We start from the raw sequence: 23,029 nt of genomic DNA on the forward strand, positions 1-23,029 counted from the left end.
TACAATCATTTGACATGATTTTAAAGAGATTCAACAGAAAAAAAGGAAAAATAGCTTGTAAAGAATATAAGAAAATTTCTCAAAAGAAGTAAAAGGTAAACATAGCACAAGAAAAGAAAAAAGGAAGGAAAGAAGGAAGAAAGCAGGAAGGAGGGAAGAAGGGAGAGAAGGGAGGGAGGGAAAGGGAGAAAGGAAGGAAGAGGAGGGGAAAGAAGGAGTGCAGGCCAAACTTCTCATACTATGTTACTACTGCACATCAACATGACATTACAGAAAAGTGGTGGTGCTGGGAATTGACCTTACATCACATGCTTGAGTGAATACTCATCACTTGAGTTGTACTTCCAGCTCTGCATTTTTGCTAGTTATTTTGGAGATAGAGTATTTTGGACTTTTCTGCCTGGCATATCTTCAAACCATCATCCTTCAGATCTCAGTGTAGCTATATTTAAAGAATATATTTGTAGATTTAATTTTTTAAGTTATAGAGATATGATGAGGATATTTCTGTAGGAAGCAGGCTTTCTGGTACCATGGAATGGAACTAGAAGCTAGGTTCTTGGTTCTGCACTGTCACTTAGAAGGGAGTGTTCCCTTCCACCAGCTCAGCTTCCTTATCTACAAAATGCGTGGATGAGATCTTTAAACCTCCTTACTAGCATCAAAACTCTGTCTTGGGGTTTTCAAAGAATCAAATCATTAACAAATCATGTTTGGCAGTGGTTTAAAAAATAACTGAAGTTCAAAAATGTAACTTGGACTGTGTTTACAAATCCATTTGTCTGCCTCACCCACCACCGCCTCCTCTGGAGAAAGGGGCCCCAAGCTGGGGTTGCCAGAAAGAGAAAAACTGTAGTTAAACTCCACAAACAGCACCCATGGTTAAAATAGAATTTCAGATAAACAACAAAGCAGAGAAATCAAACCAAGAAGAGAATGAACTTTCATTATTATCTTTTGAAAATCAAACTTAACTAGCTCTGTTGTCGCTCTTACTGTGACATTCTGCTCCTATTGATCTGTATGGGGAGACAGCTGGGCAAGGATTGGGGACCCTGGAAATATCCAGAATGTGGCTGGAGCAGCAGCCTATGAGGGACAGGACCTTTACACAGAGTCCTACCCTTGCATCTAGTCAGAGCCTCTGTACTGATATTTATGGGGGATGGACCAGTGCAAAGAGCGAAACTGGCTCTGGGAAAAGCCTTGGTGTGCTTCTAGAACTTCTCCAGGACAAGAACCAGCCTGCCTAATCCATCTAGTCTTCCTCCTGATGATGCCTGGCTCAGTGTAGGTTCAGGAGCATCACAGTCCCGCCTTCTCAGCACTCACTGTCTGCTGGACCAGAGTTCACAGGCTGGCAGGCAGGTGAATGGTGCAGATGGGGGAGAGCTGCTGGGTGCTGGGATCACTCAACATTACTTGCTTGCTGGTGCTGGTACTCAACATTACTTGCCTGCAGGTGCTGGTACTCAACATTACTTGCCTGCAGGTGCTGGTACTCAACATTACTTGCCTGCAGGTGCTGGTTCTCAACATTACTTGCTTGCAGGTGCTGGTGCTCAGAGCTCATGCACCTCGTCAGAGCCTCCCAGTGACTGTGAAGTCACCGGTGAGAGAAACTCAGAGAGCTTGAGTAACATGCTTAAGGTCACACAGGTGGTAACTGCAAGAGGATGTTGCTAGGAACAGACTGGACCCCTGCTCCGTTAGGCTGAGAACCAGTCCCTGGCCTCCACCGCACTTGCGCAGATGGGATCCTGCTTTGAAGAGGGGAAAGAACCACCCTGCTGTAACCCCAACTCTTGCTGTGTTTTCAGGAGATTAGTTACTTCCAGTTCCCTGGTGAGCTCCTGATGAGGATGTTGAAGATGCTGATCCTGCCACTTGTGGTCTCCAGGTAAGAGGCCGGTGGGGAGGGGGCTGGGCTCTGACCACTGGGGACAGCCTCCTGGGCTCCGTGGGATGGCTCCTCTGCCCTCTCCTTGGGAATGGAGGCAATGGTCCCAGGCTGGGCACCAGGCTAGGCACAGGGCTGTCTTTGGGGAGATTGCTGCTGGCAGAATTAGTCCCTTAGGATTCAACTTTCTCGGCTCTGCTGAAATTTCACCTTCCTCCAAGAAGCCTTCCATGACTTCTCAACCCACGCTAGGCAATGCCTGCACTTCATGCAGGAGTCAGTCAGCAAATTGGTGACTCTCTCAAAGTCACTAGCAACCTTCATTCCACTAAGTCCCAAGGACACTTTCTATTCTTGTTCTCTGTGACCTCTCCACAGCACATGACATCACAGAGCACTCTTTACCCTCCTAGATTACTCCCACTATGGCCATACCTCACCTGGCTCCTGCCTGCTCGCCCCCCCCCCCCCCCCCGTCCATCTCTTTTCCATTGACTCAGCTCCTCTGCAGGTCACAGGTCCTCAGGCCTGTCCTCACTTAACCTGAAATTGACCACTTGTGTGTTGGGCAGCTCACAGGCACTGTGACAAAATACTTCAGGAAATCAGCTCTAAAGGGAAAGAGGTTTCAGTTCATTGTCACTTGGCTCCATTTATCTGGGTTGGGGTGGGGGGTAGGAATGAAGCAGACCAGCATGGCAGGGAGCATTTGGGAAAACAAGTGTTTACATCATGGAAGTGAAAGGAAAGACAGGAAGGGGCCAGGGACAAGATACACCTTTCAGGGCACACTCTCCCCTCCCATGACCTGCTCTTCCAACTAGGCCTCATCTCCTGAAGTTTCCACCACTGTCTAATATTTTATTAAGTCACAAATTCATCAATGGGGTAATCCACTGATTTGGTCAAAGCCCTGATCCAATGGCTTCTCAAGACCCTGACTCTTAACACTGCCACAATGGTGACCAAGACTTCAGTGCATGGACTTTGGGGGGGCATTTCTAGTCTAAATCACCACAATCTATAAGCCCAGCATTTCTAGGGGTAGAAAGCCCCAGCTTGTCATGTGAGACCCACACTCAATTAACCAACTCCGTGCTCACTCACATGTTTCACAGGCTTTTCAAGTTTGATGTCACCAACTTAACGTTTTACCCAGCACATCAGGAAATAGCAGTTCTGTCTGTCCAGCCTCTATGGTGGGTCCCCTTTCTCACCCTAGGCCTGCTGTCACCAACCAGAGCCGGCTCTGCCTCTGAAGTGGAACTCCTCCATCATGCCTCCATCATGCCTCCACAGTCCTGGGGTTCATTCTTCTTCGGGAATCCGCAGTGACTCTACCCATCTCCCCACTTTGGCTTTTATTCCCTGCCGTCCATTTCCTATGGCCAAATGGTCTTGTGATACTCAGATTGGGCTATGGTGTTTATTTACCTTCAGAATCTTCACTGGTATTTATTTATTTATTTTGGGTCCAGTTGTGGGGCCTGAACTCTGGGCCTGGGCGCTGTCCCTCAGCTCTTCAGCTCAAGGCTAGCGCTCTACCACTTGAGCCACAGTGCCACTTCCAGCTTTTTTTTTTTCTGTTTATGTGGTGCTGAGGAATTGAACCCAGAGCCTCATGCATGCAAGGCAAGCGCTCTACCACTGAGCCACCTTCCCAGCCCTCTTCTCTGGTATTTAAAACAAGCCTTCAACTCACAAGCCTGGTCTAGGAGGTTGTGCATCGTCTGCCCCGGCAACTCCCACCTCATCTCAGGTCACATTTAGTCCAGTTGCACTAGCTTTTAGTCTCCTAGGCAGATGAAATCCTGCCTCACCCCAGGGCTTACATGTGTGCTGTGCCTTCTGTCTGGAACATGTTTTCCCACCATTTTACATATCTTTGCTTCTCCTCTTTAGATCTCAATGTACATGCCATCTCCTTAGAAAGACCTTCTCCATCTGGGCTTGGTGGCTCATACCTATAATCCTAGCTACTTCAGAGGATCATGGTTTGAGGCCATCCCAGACAAAAGTTCAAGAGATTCCCATCTCAACTAATAAAGTTGGGCATGGTTGGGACTAGTGTCTATCTCAGCTACTCAGGAAGCATAAATAAGAGGATGTCTCTCAAGGCAAAAAAAATGAGACCCTATTCAAAATATAACAAAAACAAAAAGAGACTAGAAACCTGGTTTGAGTAGTAGAATACCTGTATCACAAATATAAAAGCCTGAGTTCAAATTCCTATACTGCCAAGGAAATAATATCATAGGAAGGGGAAAAAAGGAAAAAGAAAGGAAAAGAAAAAAGAGAAAGGCTCCTCCCATCTGTTCCTTTCATACCACCTTGGCACTCCTGCCTGTCCCTGCCTACTTGCCCTCTCTACCCCCCCCACCCCCATCCCCACCCCCGGCCCCAGCACTGCCATACCTTGTAATTCTGTATGTATTCCCTTGCTGCCTGTCTCTATCTTCTGCTGTACTGGGAATGCCAGCATTCATATAGTTGGTACTCAGAGTACCAGTCTAATGAATTAATTATTGTGATCACACTCCTCCACGGTGTTTTCTGGGGCTGATTCCTGCAGCAGACACTGCCTTCGAGTTGCTGCTGGGCTGTGGTGAGACAGGTAGAGAAACAGACAACTCCCAGCAGCTGAAATACAGGGGTGGAGGGTGCAGGGGGTCCTGCAGGGCAGTGCTATGCTCCATTGCTATGTCCTCACTGCCATCTCCGACCAGTGACACCACAGAGCCAGAGCCCTCTCTCTGTGTCCACCCTGAAATCCACACACCTGAGTCCCCATGCCAGCTCTGCCACTGGCTAACTGTGTGGTCTTGTGCAAGCCACTTAATTTAAGAAAGAAAATCCTCATGTAGAAGTCTGAGGTCTGGATCCTAGGCCGGCCCCCCCCCATTGTCATGAGATCTGGGGTGAGGCACCCCCTCCCTGAGCTCTGGGCTCTCTATGAGTCTTGGCTGTCTCCACCAGCCCAGACTGCTTTCCCGCAGCTGGCGCTGGAATGTGGTATTAACTTGAGAGAAGCCAGTGTGTTCATACATCTCAGTTGTTTATTATACAGTTTGGGCTGGTACAGAGCAACCATGTCACTGAGAAATGAAAGTGTGTTAACATTTGCCATACCAAGAGAGAAACAAACTTTCATGGGGGGAAAATGATGCTTTTCTGAACTCTGAATCCTCCTTTCTTGATTCTTAAGGGATCTGTAACCCATCAAGTGATCTACCATTTTTTTTCTGGGCATCCCTGCCAACAAGAAGCACTCTTCTTAGCTTACACCAAGCAAAAGGAAAGAAATGTACATATCACTTGATGTGGAAGAAATTGTGGTATTGTCAAAGCTCATAGAATTCACAAACTTTATAGACCATGATAATGACAATTTGCCTTGTGAAGGTTAAAATATGTTTGTGACTTTAACTATCACTATTCCACAATACTGTGAAATATGTGAAATTTATATAATCACCTAATCTCAATTTAAAAAATTCTTTTTTAAAAAAGCAGCACTCCCTTTGGTATGGGCACTACCACCAAAGCTGTTTGGCAAATCTACATGTCAAGCCTCACCCTGAGCTTAATGTACCAATCTGCTAAGGGCCCCAGCAGGGCTGTGCTGTTGTTTTTGCCCTGCTAGTGACTGAACTCCAGACTTCATACATGCTAGGTTAGGTCAGTGCTTTACCACTGAACTACATCTCCAGTGCACAGTGCTTCTTAAAGACCCATAAGTGTTCTGAGATCAGAGTGTTTGTTTTGTGTGTGTGTGTGTGTATGTGTGTGTGTGTGTGTGTGTGTGTGTGTGTGTGTGCATGCGTGCGTGCGTGCGCGCTGGTACTGGGGCTTGAACTCAGGGCCTGAGTATTGTCCCTTAGCTTTGCCATTCAAGGCTGGTGCTCTGCCACATGAGCCACAGCTCCACTTCCAGTTTTTTGCTGATTAATTGGAGACAAGAGTCTCATAGACTTTACAAGCCTGGGCTGGCTTCAAAGGATGATCCTCAGATCGCAGCCTGTTGAGTAGCTAGGATTATAGGCATGCAGCTGAAATCAAAGTTTTAAAAAACCTCATTCTCTTGAGGTCCAGCCATCTTCCATGTGGGTAGCTGAAGAACTTCATAGAGCTGCTGTTCCTTTATTCCTCCTAAAGGCTCTAGGCTGCACCCCCATGAGCCTGGGGCTTTTTGCCCCATGGCCACAGGGCAGGAGAGGACACACATTCAGGCTCTTTTGCTTCTGGTTCCAAGTCTGGTCTCCAAAGCTTGGCACTCATGACTCCTTCCTCATCTCCAGGACGACCTGCTGTTCCCTCCCTACACCAAGCCTGGAATCAGTCTGGCCTTAAGCACACCACATGCTTTCCTGTCTCCACATCTCACTCAGGCTGACCCACTGCTCCCAATGTCCTTTCTTCTCCTAGCTCCAGCTCCTGTCTGTGAAATCTTCCTAGCATCTCATTTGTTGGTAGCTATTGGTGATGGCCTGTCAATGCTTATGAATAACCCTGTGTCATTAAGCCAACAGATTTGAGTCACAGCTTAAGTATTTCCTTAAGAAGTAAAAGCCAAATAACAAATACCAGTGTGTTCCTTCTTGGGGATAAACACACCTGGCTGGGGACCAGGTCAGCCTATTTCATGCAGAGCCTTCTACCAGTGCTACCAGGGAGATCAGAGGAATGGAGTGCCTGCCATTGATTCTGTGGCTCTGGTTCCTTCCTCATGGCATCTGTGGATCACAGGGCATGGTAGAAATTGGCACACTGCCCCTTCCAGGTGCTAGTCCCTGCTCAGGCCACAGCGATGCTCACTGAGCACCCTTAGGTCTCAGTCTCACCCCAGTGCTCTGTCTTTGCCCCTCAAAGTGACCTTGAGCAATCCCTGAGGTTGGGTCCTTAGATGTTCAGCATGGGAGCCTTTTGTGCAAATAAACCCCAGAGTACACTCTAGTGTACTCCAACACTAATTTTAAGTGACAGGGAGCAGAGTATCTCAGCCCTGAATGCACTTGGCATACCCTTCCATCATACCTTCCATCTTTAGGATCCCCTTCTTCTGGAGAGTGGGCAACTTCTCACCTTGAATCTGCCATGTGATAGATTCTTCTCAAAATGAAAGTGGCTGCAGAATGACTTCGCATTTCCACCTAGGAACCCAGAAGCTTGGGCTATGTCATGTGACATTGGCATAGGCAAGTGCAAGACCTTGAGTTCAAATCCTAATACCAAAGCGAAGAAAACCTAAAGAAGAGCAGCCTTTGAGGCCTAGAAACCTTCCTGTCCTAATCTCTCCCAGTAAGGCCGCTTCTTACTGATTCCTTTTGCTTTTAATCCCTGCCTTGATCATTTTCTGTTCATTTAAGTTCTCAGAAAATACCTCAATGTTCCTTTCACACACACAAAAAAATTGTCTCAGGCTATGTTTTTGGTTTTCATTTAGCATAATATCATCAGCAATCTCACCTTGGGAATCCTGTTTTACTCTTCTCTTTAGGACTGGAACTGAGTTTGTAAAGCCCCTCCACCATCAGTGCCGCTGGAGACACCACTGGGGGTATGATTGCACCCCAGGACCCTGAAGTTACCTCAAGTTCCATTATTTCTAACATGTTTAGACACTGCCATAAAAGATACAGAACCATCAGCAAATTCACCAGGCAAGGCCAGCAGGGTGTGTGTGTGTGTGTGTGTGTGTGTGTGTGTGTGTGTGTGTGTGTGTGTGTGTGTGTGTGTGTGTGTGTGTGTGTGTGTGTGTGTGTGTGTGTGTGTGTGTGTGTGTGTGTGTGTGTGTGTGTGTGTGTGTGTGTGTGTGTGTGTGTGTGTGTGATTATGGCTCCTCTGTGGCTACAGTTTACACCTAACCTTGGGATATCAAATGAGCCTTGTTTCCACACATCCTTAGACAAGATCAACATAAGGAATAAGGTTAATCCAGCATCTGGATCCGGCCAGAGCCTGCAGTGTTCTCCTTGATTTAAACCAAACCCTCCTCTCCCCTCATTCTTCAGTTTCTTAAACCAGGCATCATTCAGTGAAAACTGAATCCATGTGTTTGTGATTCACTGAGGCCCAGTGTGACCAAGTGTTTTGTTAGCTCCACCTCACTGCAGGAAACCTAAGAGTGTGTGTGTGTGTGTGTGTGTGTGTGTGTGTGTGTGTGTGTGTGTGTGTGTGAAGCTCTGGTGTACAGCTGTACATGTGTATAAAGCAGGTATTTATGTTCTTCTGTATGCATTGCTTTCCTTCCTATTTCTTGTAAGAATTTTAAGCTGATTTTTCTTAGAATCAGGAAATCATGTTTGGCCAAAATAATCTCACCATTCCTTTCTCCCTCTGGCTGAGGAACTGTAGTTTGGCAGAAAACTCCCAAACACCCACGTTCTGACTCCTTGGAGATGGTCCTGGGCCAAGCAGACAGAGTCTGGTTTAGGAGCCAGTGTGCAGGGCAGCTTCTCAGCTCCCCAGAATGGGCAGTGGGTGGGAGGGAGGCAGGAGGTGTGGGCAGCCAGAGGGCCAAATCCAGACTAGCCCCGTGCTTCTGGTCTCTGCCCACAAGTCATGGCAGCCCTTCTTAGCAGAGTTGTGTGGCCTTCTGCTGGGCGCCCTGGGAGCTGTTCTTGGCCCTTGTGCCTGGTCAGCTGAGAGCCTTACTCATGAGAAAGGGAACAGGGCCCAGCTGTGGGCTGCAGGCGGGTCAGACCTTCAGCCTGGTGATTCTGGAGATCTCCACCCATCCTAGACACCATTTTCTTGCCCCCTTCCAGTTGGAGATATCCTATTCATACTCAGCAGCCACCTCTGGGAAGCCGGGCCCCACTCCCAGGTGGGTTAGTCCTGGCTCCTGACCCCTCTCTCAGCCACCATCAATGATCCAGGGCTTTGTGTTATCTAGTTGCAAGACTTACTATTCCCCAGAGCAGAGCTCCTGAGACATTCAGAGTAAGTGTTCACCCTTAGGGAAAATAGGAAGACAGACCAGGGTGTGGGGATGCATGTGGTTTTGTTTTGTTTGTCTTATGCTGTTCCTGGGGTTGAACTCAGGGCCTGGGTGATATCCTTTAGCTCTTTCATTCAAAGCTGGTGCTCTACCTCTTGAGCCATAGCTCTACTTCTAGCTTTTTGTGGCTAATTGGAAATAAGAGTCTCACAGACTTTCCTGCTTGGGTTGGTTGAGAACCTCAGATCTCAGCCTCCAGAGTGGCTAGGATTACAGGCATGAGCTACTGGTGCCTGAATTATAGGTGAGTTTAGAAAAGATTTTGGAGAACTAGTGCTCAGAAGACTGTTATTCAGGCAGCCTGAGCCTGGGGGGTGGGGGAAGACAACAGGATCCCCACTGAAGAAGGGGGCAGTGGAGACCTGTGTCCCCCTACATGGAGGGACCCTCCTTTCCTCAGGAACAGCTTCTTAGCCACACAATCTGGTCGAGAGCAGCCAAGCAGCTATGCTAAGAAGGCACTGCCCCTTGTGAGACTCTGCCCCTCACTCCTGACATTCTATACCCCTCAGGCAAGAGAGGGGCAGAGGTCAGCTCACATGCAGCTGGCACCTGACCTCATCCTTCATGCTGGCAAATAGTTCAGAATGGTTGGTGGTGGAGGCTGTCTGAGGTCTTCCGGCTTTGGCTCTTGATGAAGCATGACAGGTGTACAAATCCCAGTAGGGCCTCCTCTGGGTGTCCCAGACCTGAGGGTTCTGAAGATGGCAGGAGACCCTAGGGTAGCAATGTCCCCTCCATCACTCCCTCCCCTCATGAAGGATCTCCATGGAGACAAAGAGGCGTGAGCCTCTTTGAGTGTCTTCCTGGTATAAGGTAGGATGTTTCTAACCAGCCCTGGGTGGTGAGGCTCAGTCAGGAGAGAGTGACACTTTGTCCTCTGAGATGTGACAGCAGAGGTGGCTGGGGAATTTCTGTTGCTGGAGAGGTTCTGGGACCCTATTAGCAAACTGGTGTCTGAGCATCCTCCCTTAGGCCCTAGAAGGAATTGGCTTGGAGGCGTGGGTGTGGCAGAGCATCTGGGAAGTGTGACTGCTGCTAAAGTGGCGCTTATTGTCAGCTGCTGGGCCTGTCATCTGCTCAGAGGGAAGAGGCCAACCAAAATCCCTGGAAGGTCTAAGGGGACCCTCTTGTCTACAGACCCCCCCCCAAGATGCCTTCTTTGTTGTTGCTGTTATAAGTCATGGGCCTTCAACTCAGGGCCTGGGTACTGTCCCTGAGCTTTTGGGCTCAAGGCTAGCACTCTACACTTTGAGCCACAGCTCTGCTTCTGGTTTTCTGTAGTTAATTGGCAATGAGTCTCATAGACCTTCCTGAGTGGGCTGGCTTTGAACCATGATCCTCAGATCTCAGCCTCTTAAGTAGCTAAGATTCCAACATGAGCAACCAGATGGCACCCAGCTCCCAGATGGCCTCCTGCCTGTCACTGGACTCCCTGCCACTGTGTCCCAGGGGCCAGCATGAGAGAGCGTCTATGACCAGGTCACCTGAGGTCAGAGCTCAGGGACTTGGCGCAATGGTCCAGGCTCCAGCACCAGCTCCAGCTCCTTTTGGTCCCTCAAGCCTCCTGTGGCAGAAGGCTGTACCTGCATTGTGCTACCAATCACTGTGTGATTTGGCAAGCTGTCCACTCTTCCGAGAAGGACAGTTCTGCTGGAAGTCACTGCTGGTACCTAACCCAGGCCCCCCTGGCTTCCCCATCCTTTCCAGAGTTCCCCACATCTGGGGCTCCCAGCTTCACAGTGCCCCTCCCCCAGCTGTGTTTCTACCACCTGCTGCCTAGCCTAACTGCTCTCTATGGGACCCTGCCCCCTCCCCTTTTCCCTTCCCCTTCCTTTCCTTGGGGAATCTTGGGGGCAGGTCTGTGGCAGACTTGAGGAACCCCTAGACTTTATAGCCCCCACAGGTTCAAGGCCCACCGGCCCTGGAGTGATCCCAGGCAACCTGCTGGCAGCTAACAAAATCCCAATGTCCCCTTTCCACTGGCTGCTGCCAGAGGTCAGCTCCCCTCCCCGTAACCGAGCTTGAAGTCTCCAGCAGCTAAAGCCAGGCACAGCCCAGCACGTGTCTGTGCTGGTTTGCTGGTTTTATCGTGTCAGACTTGGCCTGTGGTCCTAGCCTGCTGGGGTCCCTCACCCACCACATTAGCTGTTCCTCCAGCTTACTGTCTTCTACAAATCTGATCCACATGCTGTCAGTGGCCTTGGCTAAGCTATTGATAAAAATGGCCAGAAATGAGAGGGTTGAAAGCAGAGCCCTGAAGTGTCCTGCTAGGGACCCCATCTTCTGCCAGCAATCAAGGTTCTGTCCCCTCTCTCTCCTCCAGCTAATCTCCGTGTCTAGAAATTCTGGTGCCAACTGTTTCAATGACACACAATGCCAGGGGCACTCCTTTACCCCTGGCAAGAGAACCAAAGCTGGCACTGGTGGCTTGCTCTCAGGGAACCTACAACGAAGGATCATAGTCACCTGAGTTCACCAGGCATATTTACAATCTGGTCCAGAATGTTCCTCTGATCAAGCATCACATACATCAGCTGATGTGTACCCAGGCTGCTCAGGCCCTGGGTTCAGAGGACCTAGAATTAACCTGGATTCAATCACCTTCTGGGGGCAGCTCCCAGTCTGCTGGGACACAGTGTCATAGGACAGTGATGACACCCAGGGAACACTTAACGACTGGAATACTTATGGGGCAGACATTATTCTAAATCACAGTTGGCCCTCTTCATAAACCACCACCATCTCATTTGTCCTCAAAGTAACACCACCATTTGTCCATGGGCTCCTGTCCAGTGATTACATGTGCCTGGGCTCTTCCTAGGGTCGGTGGGGCTCAGGAGGCCTTCAGAGGGAGGTGGTACTGAGCAGAGACCTGAGCGGGGAAACTCTCCTTCTGAAGATATTGGATATTGACTTCAGAACCTTGTTCTCGATAAGTAGGTACTCTACTACTTGAGTTACGCCCTCAACCCTTTTCGTTGTAGATTATTTTTTCTGATAGGGTTTTGCTTTTTGCCCAGGCTAGCTTGAAACCATAAATCTCCTGTCTATGTTTCCTTTGTAGCTGAGCACTACCACCCCTGGCCCTCCCTCTGTTTTAATGAATTCACTCTACACTCCTTCCCTGCTACCCTGGGCCAGGTCAGCCCCTGGGGATTTGGAGTGAGCATGCTGTCACAATGCCCCGTCACAAAAAAGGGAAGCACAGGTAACCCAGGGAAGGTGGCCAGACAAGGGAGACCTTCCAGAGAAAGGTCTGTGTAAGCCTACCCTTGCAAAGGCAGCGGGAATGTGCTGGGTGAGCGGGGAAGATAGGGTAGTGAGTGGGGTGGTGCAGGCAGAAGGAAGAACCATACAAAGGCACTTTAGGGAATCCAAAGAGCCGGTACATTGGACCCAAGACAAGTGAAGGTGTTTGGGTGGTTCAAGAGTGTGCCAAGTCACTGAAGGGCCAAAGCTGGGGGTGGTCCCCACAATCAGGGGAGCCTAGAGTCCGGAGAGCCTGCTGGGCTCTCTAGTGAGGTACACAGGCAGCCTGGGGGCATGAGTGGACAGTGTTGGGAGAGGCCTTTGCAGTCCCGCCTACCACCATGGACCAGGGCTTTGGCACTTTGGCACTGTCCAGAACTGTCTAGTATAGGATGAGTCTCAATGCCCACCTAGAAAGGGGGGCCTGAGAACCAGGCAAAGTGGGTAGGCAGCCCTTTTCTCCTACCACCAGGAACAAGCAGCGACTACCTCCCTTTCCCTACCCTGCAAGAGGAACAATTACCAGATTGAAGCTGCCTGCGTCCAGTGAGCCTGGCCAGTTCCCCCGTCTCTGTGGGTTAATGTTTCTAATCACTGCAATCTCTTGATCCCCAATCCCTGGGCTCTGATGGTGGCCAGATGGCTTGGAGGGAGTTCCAGTCTCTAGGCTCTTGGAACTGTTCTCTGGACCCCTGAAGGACCTTAAGGGCTGCCAAGAGCACCTAGCCAAGCCTAGAATGGGACAGGCAAAGAAGGTTGTCTGTTGTCCCTGCTATAACTTCCACAGCCAGAGCATCATCCTCATGGAACCTCTTAATCTATCTAAAACCCTTGGTCTAGCATCCCAACAGGTAGCTACCCAGGCTTTACTTGGACTCTTCCTAAGATGGGGAGCTCACCACCACAAATCTAAAGGCTGTAGCCACTGGTAAGTCATGAACTCTGAGAGTTGAACTAAAAAAGCAGTACATAAAGCCAGGTGCCGACGGCTCACACCTGTAATCCTAGCTACTCAGGAGGCTGAGATCTGAGAATCACGGTTCAAAGCCAGCCCGGGCAGGAAAGACCGTGAGACTCCTATCTCCAATAAACCACTAGAAAACCGGAAGTGGCGCTGTAGCTGAAGTGGTAGAGCGCTCGCCTTGAGCTGAAGAGCTGAGGGACAGCGCCCAGGCCCAGAGTTCAAGCCCCACGACCGACAAAAAAAAAAAAAAAAAAAGGCAGTACATAAGCTAGATCACACTATAATCATGGTCATCCCAAACCAGACCCTTTTCATCCCAGGAGTTAAATCAAGTCACTAAGAGGCTCTTTGGGAGAGGAGGAACCCCCCAGAGTGTTCTAATCAGGTACCCCATTCCAACTTCTAGGATTTAGCAGCTGGGCAGCCTGGCCAATTATCTCCAGCTCCTTGGCCTCTTTTCTCTGTTCTCAGGTTTGCAGACCTGAGCTGTTCAAGGTGGTGGTCAGAGCCCCGGAAAAGCAGCTTAGTGCCACTGAGGAACTGAGCTCTTCATTCCATTACAAATAAAATCTGAGCAGTGCAAAGGCATTCTATATAGATTATACATTAAGATGATAATACTTTAGATGTACTAGGTTAAAGGTGTTCTAAAAATGAATTTCACCTGTTTCTTTTTAATTTTTTTGAAATCTGGGTCTCATTATATAATCGTCAAGTGACCTTGACTCAAGATCATCCTGTCAGCCTCCTGAATACTGAGATTACAGGTGTAAATCATCACACAAGACTTCTTTTGACTTTTTTGTTGTTGTTGTTGGTCATGGGGCCTGAATTCTGGGCCTGGGCGCTGTCCCTCAGCTCTTCAGCTCAAGGCTAGTGCTCTACCATTTGAGCCACCGCTCCACTTTGAGCTTTTTCTGCTTATGTGGTGCTGAGGAATCAAGCCGAGGGCCTCATGCATGCAAGGCAAGCGCTCTACCACTGAGCCTCCTTCCCAGCCCTCTTTTGACTCTTTAATGTAACTAGACAATTTTTTTTGTCAGTCATTGGATTTGAACTCAGGGCCTGGGCACTGTCCCTGAACTCTTTCTCTCAAGGCTAGCGCTCTACCACATTGAGCCACATCGCCACTTCCATGACTAGGCAATTTTAAACAACAAATTTGGCTCACATTATGGCCCTCTATGACAGCACTGACTTAGAAGGTTTGCATGCGCTGAATGTTGAGGTGTTTGGGTAGCAGTAAGGCTCCCAGCAAATTTTGGATTCTGGGCAGAGTAGCGGGGTTGTAGCCCCAATGCGTGAGGCACTTTCATTCTGAAAACACTGTTTTCCATTCACAGAGAAACAGGGAAAATAAACTGCAAATGAGAAGAAAATTGTTATCTTTTCTTCCTAGAGCTGGGGGAGGGGGGAGCGGGCATGTCCCACATGTATGCATAAATATGTGGTAGAACCTTCGCCTCCTTTCTAGTTACAAGTCCCAGCAGCAGTACTGGACTCTCACAGACCCATGCCCTTCCCATCCTCCCCTCTTAGCTTCTTCTTTTTTTTTTTTTTTTTTTTTTGGGTCCGGTCATGGGGCCTGAACTCTGGGCCTGGGCGCTGTCCCTCAGCTCTTCAGCTCAAGGCTAGCGCTCTACCACTTGAGCCACAGCGCAACTTCTGGCTTTTTTCTTTTTGCTTATGTGGTGCTGAGGAATCGAATCCAGGGCCTCTGGCATGCAAGGCAAGCGCTCTACCACTGAGCCACCTTCCCAGCCCCCCTCTTAGCTTCTTGACCATTGCCATCACCCTGGCATCTCCAGCACCAGCTAAGGAAACAGCCTGTCTGCCATCTGTTGACATCTTGCTCTGCCTTTCTCCCTCTCTTCCTTCCATTCCCATTTGGGTAGGATGAGGCTCCAGAGCACAGCTGCATGCTGGGGGAACTCCCTCCATTTTACTGGAGCAATGGGGCCTCCAGGACCAGAGGTCAGGACCCACTGATCCTGTCTAAAGCCTACACTCCTTCCTTCCACCCCTGTGTCAGGCTTTTCTTCCTCAAGAGCCCTTTCTGAAACCTGATGCTCATCCATGTGCCCTTTTCCTGCACAACCCCTCCAGCCTGGAGAGGGGGCTCTATCCCATGAGGCTCTGGGGCTCCCTTGAAGGGATACAACTGAGCCAGGAAACTGCTTTTCCACTTCTCATGAAAACAGGAACCTCTTTCTAGTGATTCCATCTGGTACACAGACAAGTTGCAGCTTCGTATCTCAAAGCCTAGGTGTTTTCTCTTCCAATGGCTGTCTCAGCCCTTCCAGCATAGGACTTAAATCTCATTTCTTCTCACACATCTAGAGGCTTCTGCTAGATATTGTGTTGTACAAAGTACCACTAGACCTCCACCGTCCCCTCTGTGCATCCCCTTCATCGCTCTCAGTCCCCCTGACCTGGCATTCAAGCCACCCCCCCCATGCTCAATCTATCTTTCCTGTCCCATCACCACACCCCAGCTCTAGCCACACTGAAGAGGACACATCCCCAGTCTTTCCAGCCTACAGCCTCTGCCTCATCTTCTGCTACATCCGACTCCAATGCCACCTCTTTGAGGAAGTCCTTCCTGACTTTCCTAGCTAGAGTTAACACTCGCCCTCTAGTAGATAGGCCTTCCTTGCCCTGCTGATTTGTCTCCTGTATCCCCATGTCTTTGCCTCCCTCTCTCCCCACTGCCAGAATGGAAGCTCCCTGAAGTCTTGAATGTGTGCTGGTGACTCTCTGTGGACCCAAGACACAACAGAGTAGGCATGAAAAGAACCTGGAGTCAGGGTCTGTGTTCTGGGCTGCTGGTGCTGGTGTCCAGGGTGACTATGAGTAGATTCTTCTCTCAAGGCCAGGTTATCCTGTGGCCTGTGGCCTGGACTTGTTGGGGAGGGGGGTGTCCGTTGTGGAAGGAGTATTGAGTGGCATGGGCTAGTGCATGGGCCTTGGCCTGGGAGTGACTTCTCTTGGTGAATGGTCACCGCAGCCCCATTTCCTCTGGCTTTACAATCCCATTATGAGCCCTTTGGGATTTATGTCTGAGACCCACCTAAGCCCATTGCTAACATATGGCATCCTGGCAGAAGGATGATCAGGACCATGAACTCTTCATTCATTCGTTCATTCATTCATTCATTCGGCCACCTGCTACTGAGCCATGCTCGGGGTCAGGCCTGGGCTGGCTCTGTTCACTCAGCATTGTCAGACCCTGGCCCATCCAGAGAGATGCTTCCAGGAAACTGCCTCTGAAAGGCAGACGTGGAGGCAGAGGGAAGCACAGGGACTCCACGGGAAGCAAGCCCAGTGGCCAGGAAAGCTTCCTGGGGAAGAGAGCCCCTTGCCCGTGCCTTCATCGAGGGTGGGCCTCTGCGGCCGTGAGTGGGCAGTGCGGGGCACAGGCTTGCTCTGCACAGTCCTGGTGCAGGCTGCTGTGTGCAAACTGATGATAAGAAGGGAAGAGGTGGATGGGCAGGGATTATCTGCTCTTGTTTACATGATTAAAACCAGACAAATACTTCCTTTATCTGGAAGAATGAAAGGGCTTTGGGGAAATAAAATCCTTTTGGCAGCAAAACAAAAGCATTTCATTAATTAATCTCTTGCCCTCTCCCTCAGCCCAGCCCCTCTGGAGCTAACCTGTAGTAGGGATGGACAGCCCAGGTTAGTGGTTACAAAGTCCAGGGGTAAGAGGGGCACAAGTACCCCCAACAATACCCCCTGTAAGGGCAAGTCCAGGCCAGGAACTACCCTAAGACGGCCCTGGGGTGGCTCCTCTCTGGGAGAAGCAACTCTGGTGGTCCAATTTTGGAGATGGAGACCACAAGGCTCCTCAATGGAAGAGTGATGTGCTTCATTGGAGGCCACGTGGCCAATTGGCAGAGCTAGGACAGGGTCACCGACTCCCAGCCCACTGCTCTGACCCACTCATTGGTTTATATGGCAAATCTGTATAACCACCTGCTCTGTGTCCACTCTTGCTGGGCATTGGGGACCCAGAAAGAAGTCAAGCCTGTCCTTTCCTTGATTCTCATGTATGACAGAGTGAGACAGGAAAGCAGTGACAACCGGGTCCTGACAGAGGCTGGGGCTACCCCTAGAACAGGCTCCTAACACTGAGGGAGCCAGTAGTACGAAAGGACTCCCCTGGTCTTGCCTAGTAGGCAGGAGTTTGGCAAGTGGCAGAGAGGAAAGGAACAACATGGGAGGGGAACAGCCTGAGATATGATGCTCTTGGCTGGTGACCCCAGGAGATCCGAGCAGCAAGCAAGGCTAGAAGGAGCCACATGTATGGATGACTGAGAGGTCTCCAAAAGCACGTGGGGGTGCGGGGCATGGTGGCAGGGGCAGGCACCACACCCTGCAGACATACCCTGACCTACCTCCCTCTCCCAGCTTGATGTCAGGCCTGGCCTCCCTGGATGCTAAGACCTCCAGCCGCCTGGGCATCCTCACCGTGGCATACTACCTGTGGACCACCTTCCTGGCTGTCGTCGTGGGCATCATCATGGTCTCCATCATCCATCCAGGCGGTGCAGCCCAGAAAGAGACAACTGAGCAGAGTGGGAAGCCAGTCATGAGCTCGGCCGATGCCCTCCTGGACCTTATCCGGTAACTCCCCACCCATGTCTCCTGGGGGACCTGGCGGGGGGGGGGGGTGGGGATGCCTGGCAGGGGTACCAGGAGTGACTTCCAGAGAGTGGTATAGTGTGGGGCTTGGGAGGTGTTCGTCTGCTCTCCATCATCTATGGTAACAAAGGGTAGGGACAAAGGTGGTACAGAACATCTCTTTTTTTGTCAGTCGTGGGGCTTAAACTCTGGGCCTGGGCGCTGTCCCTGAGCTCTTCAGCTCAAGGCTAGCGCTCTACCACTTGAGCCATAGCGCCACTTCCAGGTACAGAGCATCTTAAGGTAGTGATGAACATTTCTGACCTGCAGCCAGGACTTCATGCCAGGTTCTCCTTAAACCATCTGCCCCATGAGGCTGGCAGTGAGAAGACGAGATGTCTCTCTGACTGTGACAGGGGCAGAGCAGAGTCTAAGCATATTGCTAACTAAGCCATAAATGTCTGTGGACAGTCAGCCTGCAAGGAGCAAGGCAAGCAGTGAGGGTCACCTGCCTTTCTTCATTACTTCCCTTTACACAGATGAAGGGTGAGGTTCAAAAAGGTGTACCTAGCCGGGAAGACTCGAGGAGCTGAGGCCTCTTCCCCAGGGGAGCACTAAGACTCAGCGCTAACCAGTAGGAACGCCTTTACAAAGGCTCCCTATAGCCAGCCCTCCTTTTCCTCACCAAGCTGGCTCTGAGCCAGGCTAGGACCAGAAGCCTCAGCCTTCTGCCCTGCCCTAGTAGCAGAGAAAAACCCAGGAGGAAAAGAGACAACAGGAAGAACTGGGGCTGGGATGGGGTAGGAACAAAGAGAGGTGTAAAGGAAGGGAAAGGGGAGTAGGCAGGGGCTTCCTGGAGTAGTAGCCACTGAGTATAAGTCCTACAAATTCAAGGAGAATGCTCTACCACAGAGTTACATCCTTAGCCCAGGAAATGGGTTCTAAACAGAACAGAGTCACAACTGAATTCAGAAGGCCCACTGCAAGGCATAGATCAGGGTTGGGAGGGAAAGGCAGAGTCAGGGACTAGCGAGGGTGGAGGTTTGGGGACAAGGAGGGTACAGACAGAGATGAGGGTAGAGGACATAAGTGATGATGGTTGCTGCAATGACATGAAAGTTTCTACTGCCTGAGCAGAGAGCATGTAGTCCCCAGCCCACAGGATGGTGCAAGAGGAGCAGTTTCGGACCTGCCAGGGGAGAGGCCTGCTGATGGCTGGTCTGTGGATCTGAATCTCGTGGGAGAGTCTGAGTGGGAGATGGGGGTTTGGAAATGACCAGGGTAGAGGCACTGGGGGGCCAGAGCATGGAGGGCTTAACTGCATCTGCACCACATCTCACTGGGAATGGTCAGGTGGGCTCAACCAGTGCCCAGATAACCTTGCTCTGTGCTCCTCTTGGAATCCTTACTTTCTAGTCAGTTTCAGATACTATGAGGTCCAGGCCCGTCTCATACTAAAACCCCAGATTTAAATTCAGATTTAAAAGGAGTCCTTGCCTAGCTGTGTGGATCTGATTCCAGTTTAGGAATTGTGGTGGGAAGAGGATTATGGGGTTTGTTCTCCTTCCTGAGTTCACCTGTCCCTCTGCTGCCAGCTCCTGGTAGTAAGAAGGGAGAGGAGGACGCAGGTCTGGAAGGTTCTGTCCTGGAAGTGGGAGAGAGTGCTTAGGCCCCCTGGTGGATTTATGTTTCAGGGCTTCTCTCCTGGGGTCTTTGGAATTCCCTGTAGCACTATAGTTCCTCACTCGCCAGAGCAATGCATTCATCAGGCCCCACCTCTGGTCAGCCTCTCTGCTGGCATCCCCTGTCCCCTTTGAGTGACTTTCCTGGGCAGAGTCCTTTCAGCAAGGGCCATATCTGTCTATGAGAAGCTTCAGGACCCTCGCTGGTGAAGCAGCCTGCCCCAGGCCCTTTGGACACCGGTCAGGCACCAGCCCCTACATTTCCCAAATCCTAACAAATAGAAGCCAAGGTCTCTGGGTAATTCTCCTGCTTAAAGTTAGGGAGACACATTTCTTTCCTCTCCCATGAGGAAAGATGCCCATCACATAGGGTCTTTCTTCTTTTTGGGGGAGGGGGGGTCCGGTCGTGGGGCCTGAACTCTGGGCCTGGGCGCTGTCCCTCAGCTCTTCAGCTCAAGGCTAGCGCTCTACCACTTGAGCCACAGTGCCACTTCCGGCTTGTTTCTTTTTGCTTATGTGGTGCTGAGGAATCGAACCCAGGGCCTCGGGCATGCAAGGCAAGCGCTCTACCACTGAGCCACCTTTCCAGCCCCGTCTTTCTTTCCCTTAAAGAAATCCTCACGCTGTGTGTCAGTCAGTTATTGTTTGTAACAAGTCATCCAAGACATGGACTCCAAATGACAACCAGGAATCTGCAATCCACTGGAAGGGTCTGATGCTGCAGACTGAACTCACTCGTGACCTGCAGAAGGCTAGTAGCCCTGCTGGGGAACAGCTGGACTAGGGTGGCTTGGCTGAGATGCTCCAGCAGTTCGGCTCAGCTCTGATCCTGGTGGTAACAGGGAAGAGCTTACCTGGGCAGCTTCTTATGATGAAAGTGGAAGCATGAGAGAGGGCAATGACAGGGGACAGTGCTTCTACATGCCTCTGCTTTGGGCAAGCCCACCAGTATCTGGGCCACAAGTCATACAGCCAACCCTAGACTCAGTATGGGAAGCCATTCAGAATGGTAGGCCAGGTGTTGGTGACTCACTCCTGTCATCCTAGCTACTCAAGAGGCTGAGATCTAAGGATTGCACTCTGAAGCCAGCCTGGGCAGGAAAAATCCACGAGACTCTTATCTTCGGTTCACCACCAAAAAGCTGGAAGTAGAGTTGTGGCTCAAGTAGTAGAGTGTCAGCCTTGAGGAAAAAGGTACAGTGACCAGTCTCTGAGTTCAAACCCCAGTGTGGGCATAAAAAAGGAGGAAGAGGAAGAAGAGAAAGAGGAGGAGGAGGAGGAGGAAGAAGAAGAAGAGAAAGAGGAGGAGAAGAAGAGGAGAAGAGAAAGAGGAGGAAGAGGAGGAGGAGGAGGAAGAAGAAGAGAAGGAGGAGGAAGAGGAGGAAGAAGAAGAAGAGAAAGGAGGCATGTTAATGAGGGCCACCAACACAACTCACTTACCACCACCCTGGCTTTCCCCAGGAAACTCTCCAGATTCTCTTTTATTCTAGGAAGTGTGGCATAAACCAAGGATTGCAACCTGCTTGCAATTTTTCTCCTTTTGGATGATTCCCATCTAGGGGGCCAGAGCCAGGTAGGATCCAGGCAGATCTGTCCTCCCTAGATGTACTTATTTCTCTGGGAAGGGGCATCCCACACCATGGCCTTGAATGCCTTTGTCCTCCCAAATGTGGTGCGCACCTTGGAAAGTTCTTAGCAGAACTCTACAATCTCACACGTCGTTGTTTAAAGGCATCTCAAAGTTAACACGTCCAAGCTAGACTCTTGATTTGCCCTGGAGATTTGCCTTTTTCTTGGCCCTGCAGGTCTTGATGGGACGTCTCTCTATTTCTCATACCTGCATCCAATTCCTCCATGTTAGGTCAGCAATACTTTCAAAATCTTATCCCAGTTCATGGCCTTTAGGCCCCCTCCTGCTGGAATGTCTGGTGGGCTGCCCTGCTTTTTCTCGGCCCTCAGCATGTCAGCTGGAAAGCTGCTTAACCTGCTTACAGCCCATCCCCTTGCAATTTTCATGGTTTACAGGCCCGTCACTCCTACTCATCTTTCCTACTGATCTCTGCTCTAGCCACACTGGCCTTCGCTGCTCTTTCCATGTCCCCTGTGGCCCTACCTCAGCGCCATTGCTGCCCTTCTGGGTGGCCTTTCCTGTGGACAGCTCATAGCTCTGTTCCTCACCATTTATGTCTCTGCTCAGGATCACCTTCAGAGGGGTCCCAGTCTCTGTGATTATCTCCCCTGTGCTCTACTTTATTACTACCTGACATAACCATACCCATGGTTTATCTATAATTTCATTCTCTTTATTTAGTTTTTTTCTCTTGTATGGGGGCAGCAGGGTCTGAAGCCCCAGAAGAAGCTGGAGATGCTCAGGAAAAAAAAGTATCATGCACTGGGCACAAAGGTTTGGATTGACCTTGGTCCATAGGCAAAATGCAGGCCGCATAGTACTCAAAAGGAATAAGCGGGTCTGGGGAAAAGCGGGAGAACAGTTGTCCTGAAGGCCAAGGCAAGAAGAATTTTGAGACGCCTCATCTCTTTCTTCCTTTCTTTCTCTTTCTTCTTTTCTTTTTTCTTTCTTTCTTTCCATATATCTTTCTTTCTTCTTTCTTTATTTCTTTCCCCCTTTCCTTCCTTCCTTCTTACCTTCCTTCCTTTTCCCTCCCTCACTGCCTCCTTCCCTCCCTCTCTCTCTCCCTCCTTCCCTCCCTCCCTCCCTTCCTCCTTCCTTCTTTCCTTCCTTCCTTCCTTCCTTCTTTCTTTCTTTCCTTTCTCAGTACCAGGATTTGAACTCAGGGCCTCTTGCCTGCTGTGTATAGGTGCTTTACCACTCTAGCTGCACCCTCAGCTATTTCTTACTTTGGTTATTTTTAGGACATGTCTCTTGTTGTTGCTTTTTTCCCCAGGTCTGGCTTTAGACTAAAAACTTCCTATCTATGCCTCCCTCCCTTGAGCAGGAACCAGGAATGAACTTCTATGCTTAGCAAAATATGCTGGGGGGAGGGCAAAATTTCTCACTAGTTTTTTTGCTTGGGCTGGCCTCCAACCTGTACCTTCCCAGGTAGTTGGGATTACAGGTGTACACCACTGTTCCTTATCCAAGAGAAACCTTGTTTCTAAGATCTGTTGTTCTAGGATTTGGTGCCTATGATTCATCATTTCTCGGATTCTATTATTCAAAACAGCCTTTCCGTGTGATGCAAGGAGTGGCTGGTGTTCAGGGAGCCCTGGTCTCCCCACGCTGCTGTCCTGGCTCATGGCTGTAGTGTTCCAGATCCTGCACACATCAGAGTCAAATGTTCCAGCCTGATGCCTGAGCTCTCTCAGTGGCTTCTCACGTGGTGAAATCAACACTTTTACTTTGAGGTTTTTGCTGAGCTGGGTGGTTGGGCATGACTAGCACCACTTCTTCGTCAGAGAGTAGGGTTTAGGGAGCGGCCATAGACTTCCTGGGGTAGTACCTAGTGGTCTCATCTCAGCCCTGCCAATAAGAAACCCTGTATGATCCTAGGAAAACCAGATCCCCTCTCCAGAGATGCTTCCCCATAGTTCCACACACAAAGGCTACAACTAGAGTCTGCAGGGCATGATCAGAAGCTCCTGGA

The 23,029-nt window shown here is 50.1% G+C and overlaps 1 protein-coding gene across 1 annotated transcript in view; it reads left to right on the plus strand.

Moving 5' to 3' along the window:
• Slc1a7 (solute carrier family 1 member 7) overlaps positions 1 to 23,029 on the plus strand; it is a 57,759-nt gene that overhangs the window by 19,162 nt on the left and 15,568 nt on the right. Inside the window, exons 3-4 of the mRNA XM_069987629.1 lie at positions 1,821 to 1,900; positions 17,530 to 17,745. Coding sequence (XP_069843730.1) covers positions 1,821 to 1,900; positions 17,530 to 17,745 — 296 coding nt within the window. The remainder of the gene's footprint in view (positions 1 to 1,820; positions 1,901 to 17,529; positions 17,746 to 23,029) is intronic.

Source organism: Dipodomys merriami, unplaced genomic scaffold (genome assembly GCF_024711535.1).
Source record: "Dipodomys merriami isolate MVZ:Mamm:240054 unplaced genomic scaffold, mDipMer1.0.p SCAF_34, whole genome shotgun sequence".
Lineage (NCBI taxonomy): Eukaryota > Metazoa > Chordata > Mammalia > Rodentia > Heteromyidae > Dipodomys > Dipodomys merriami.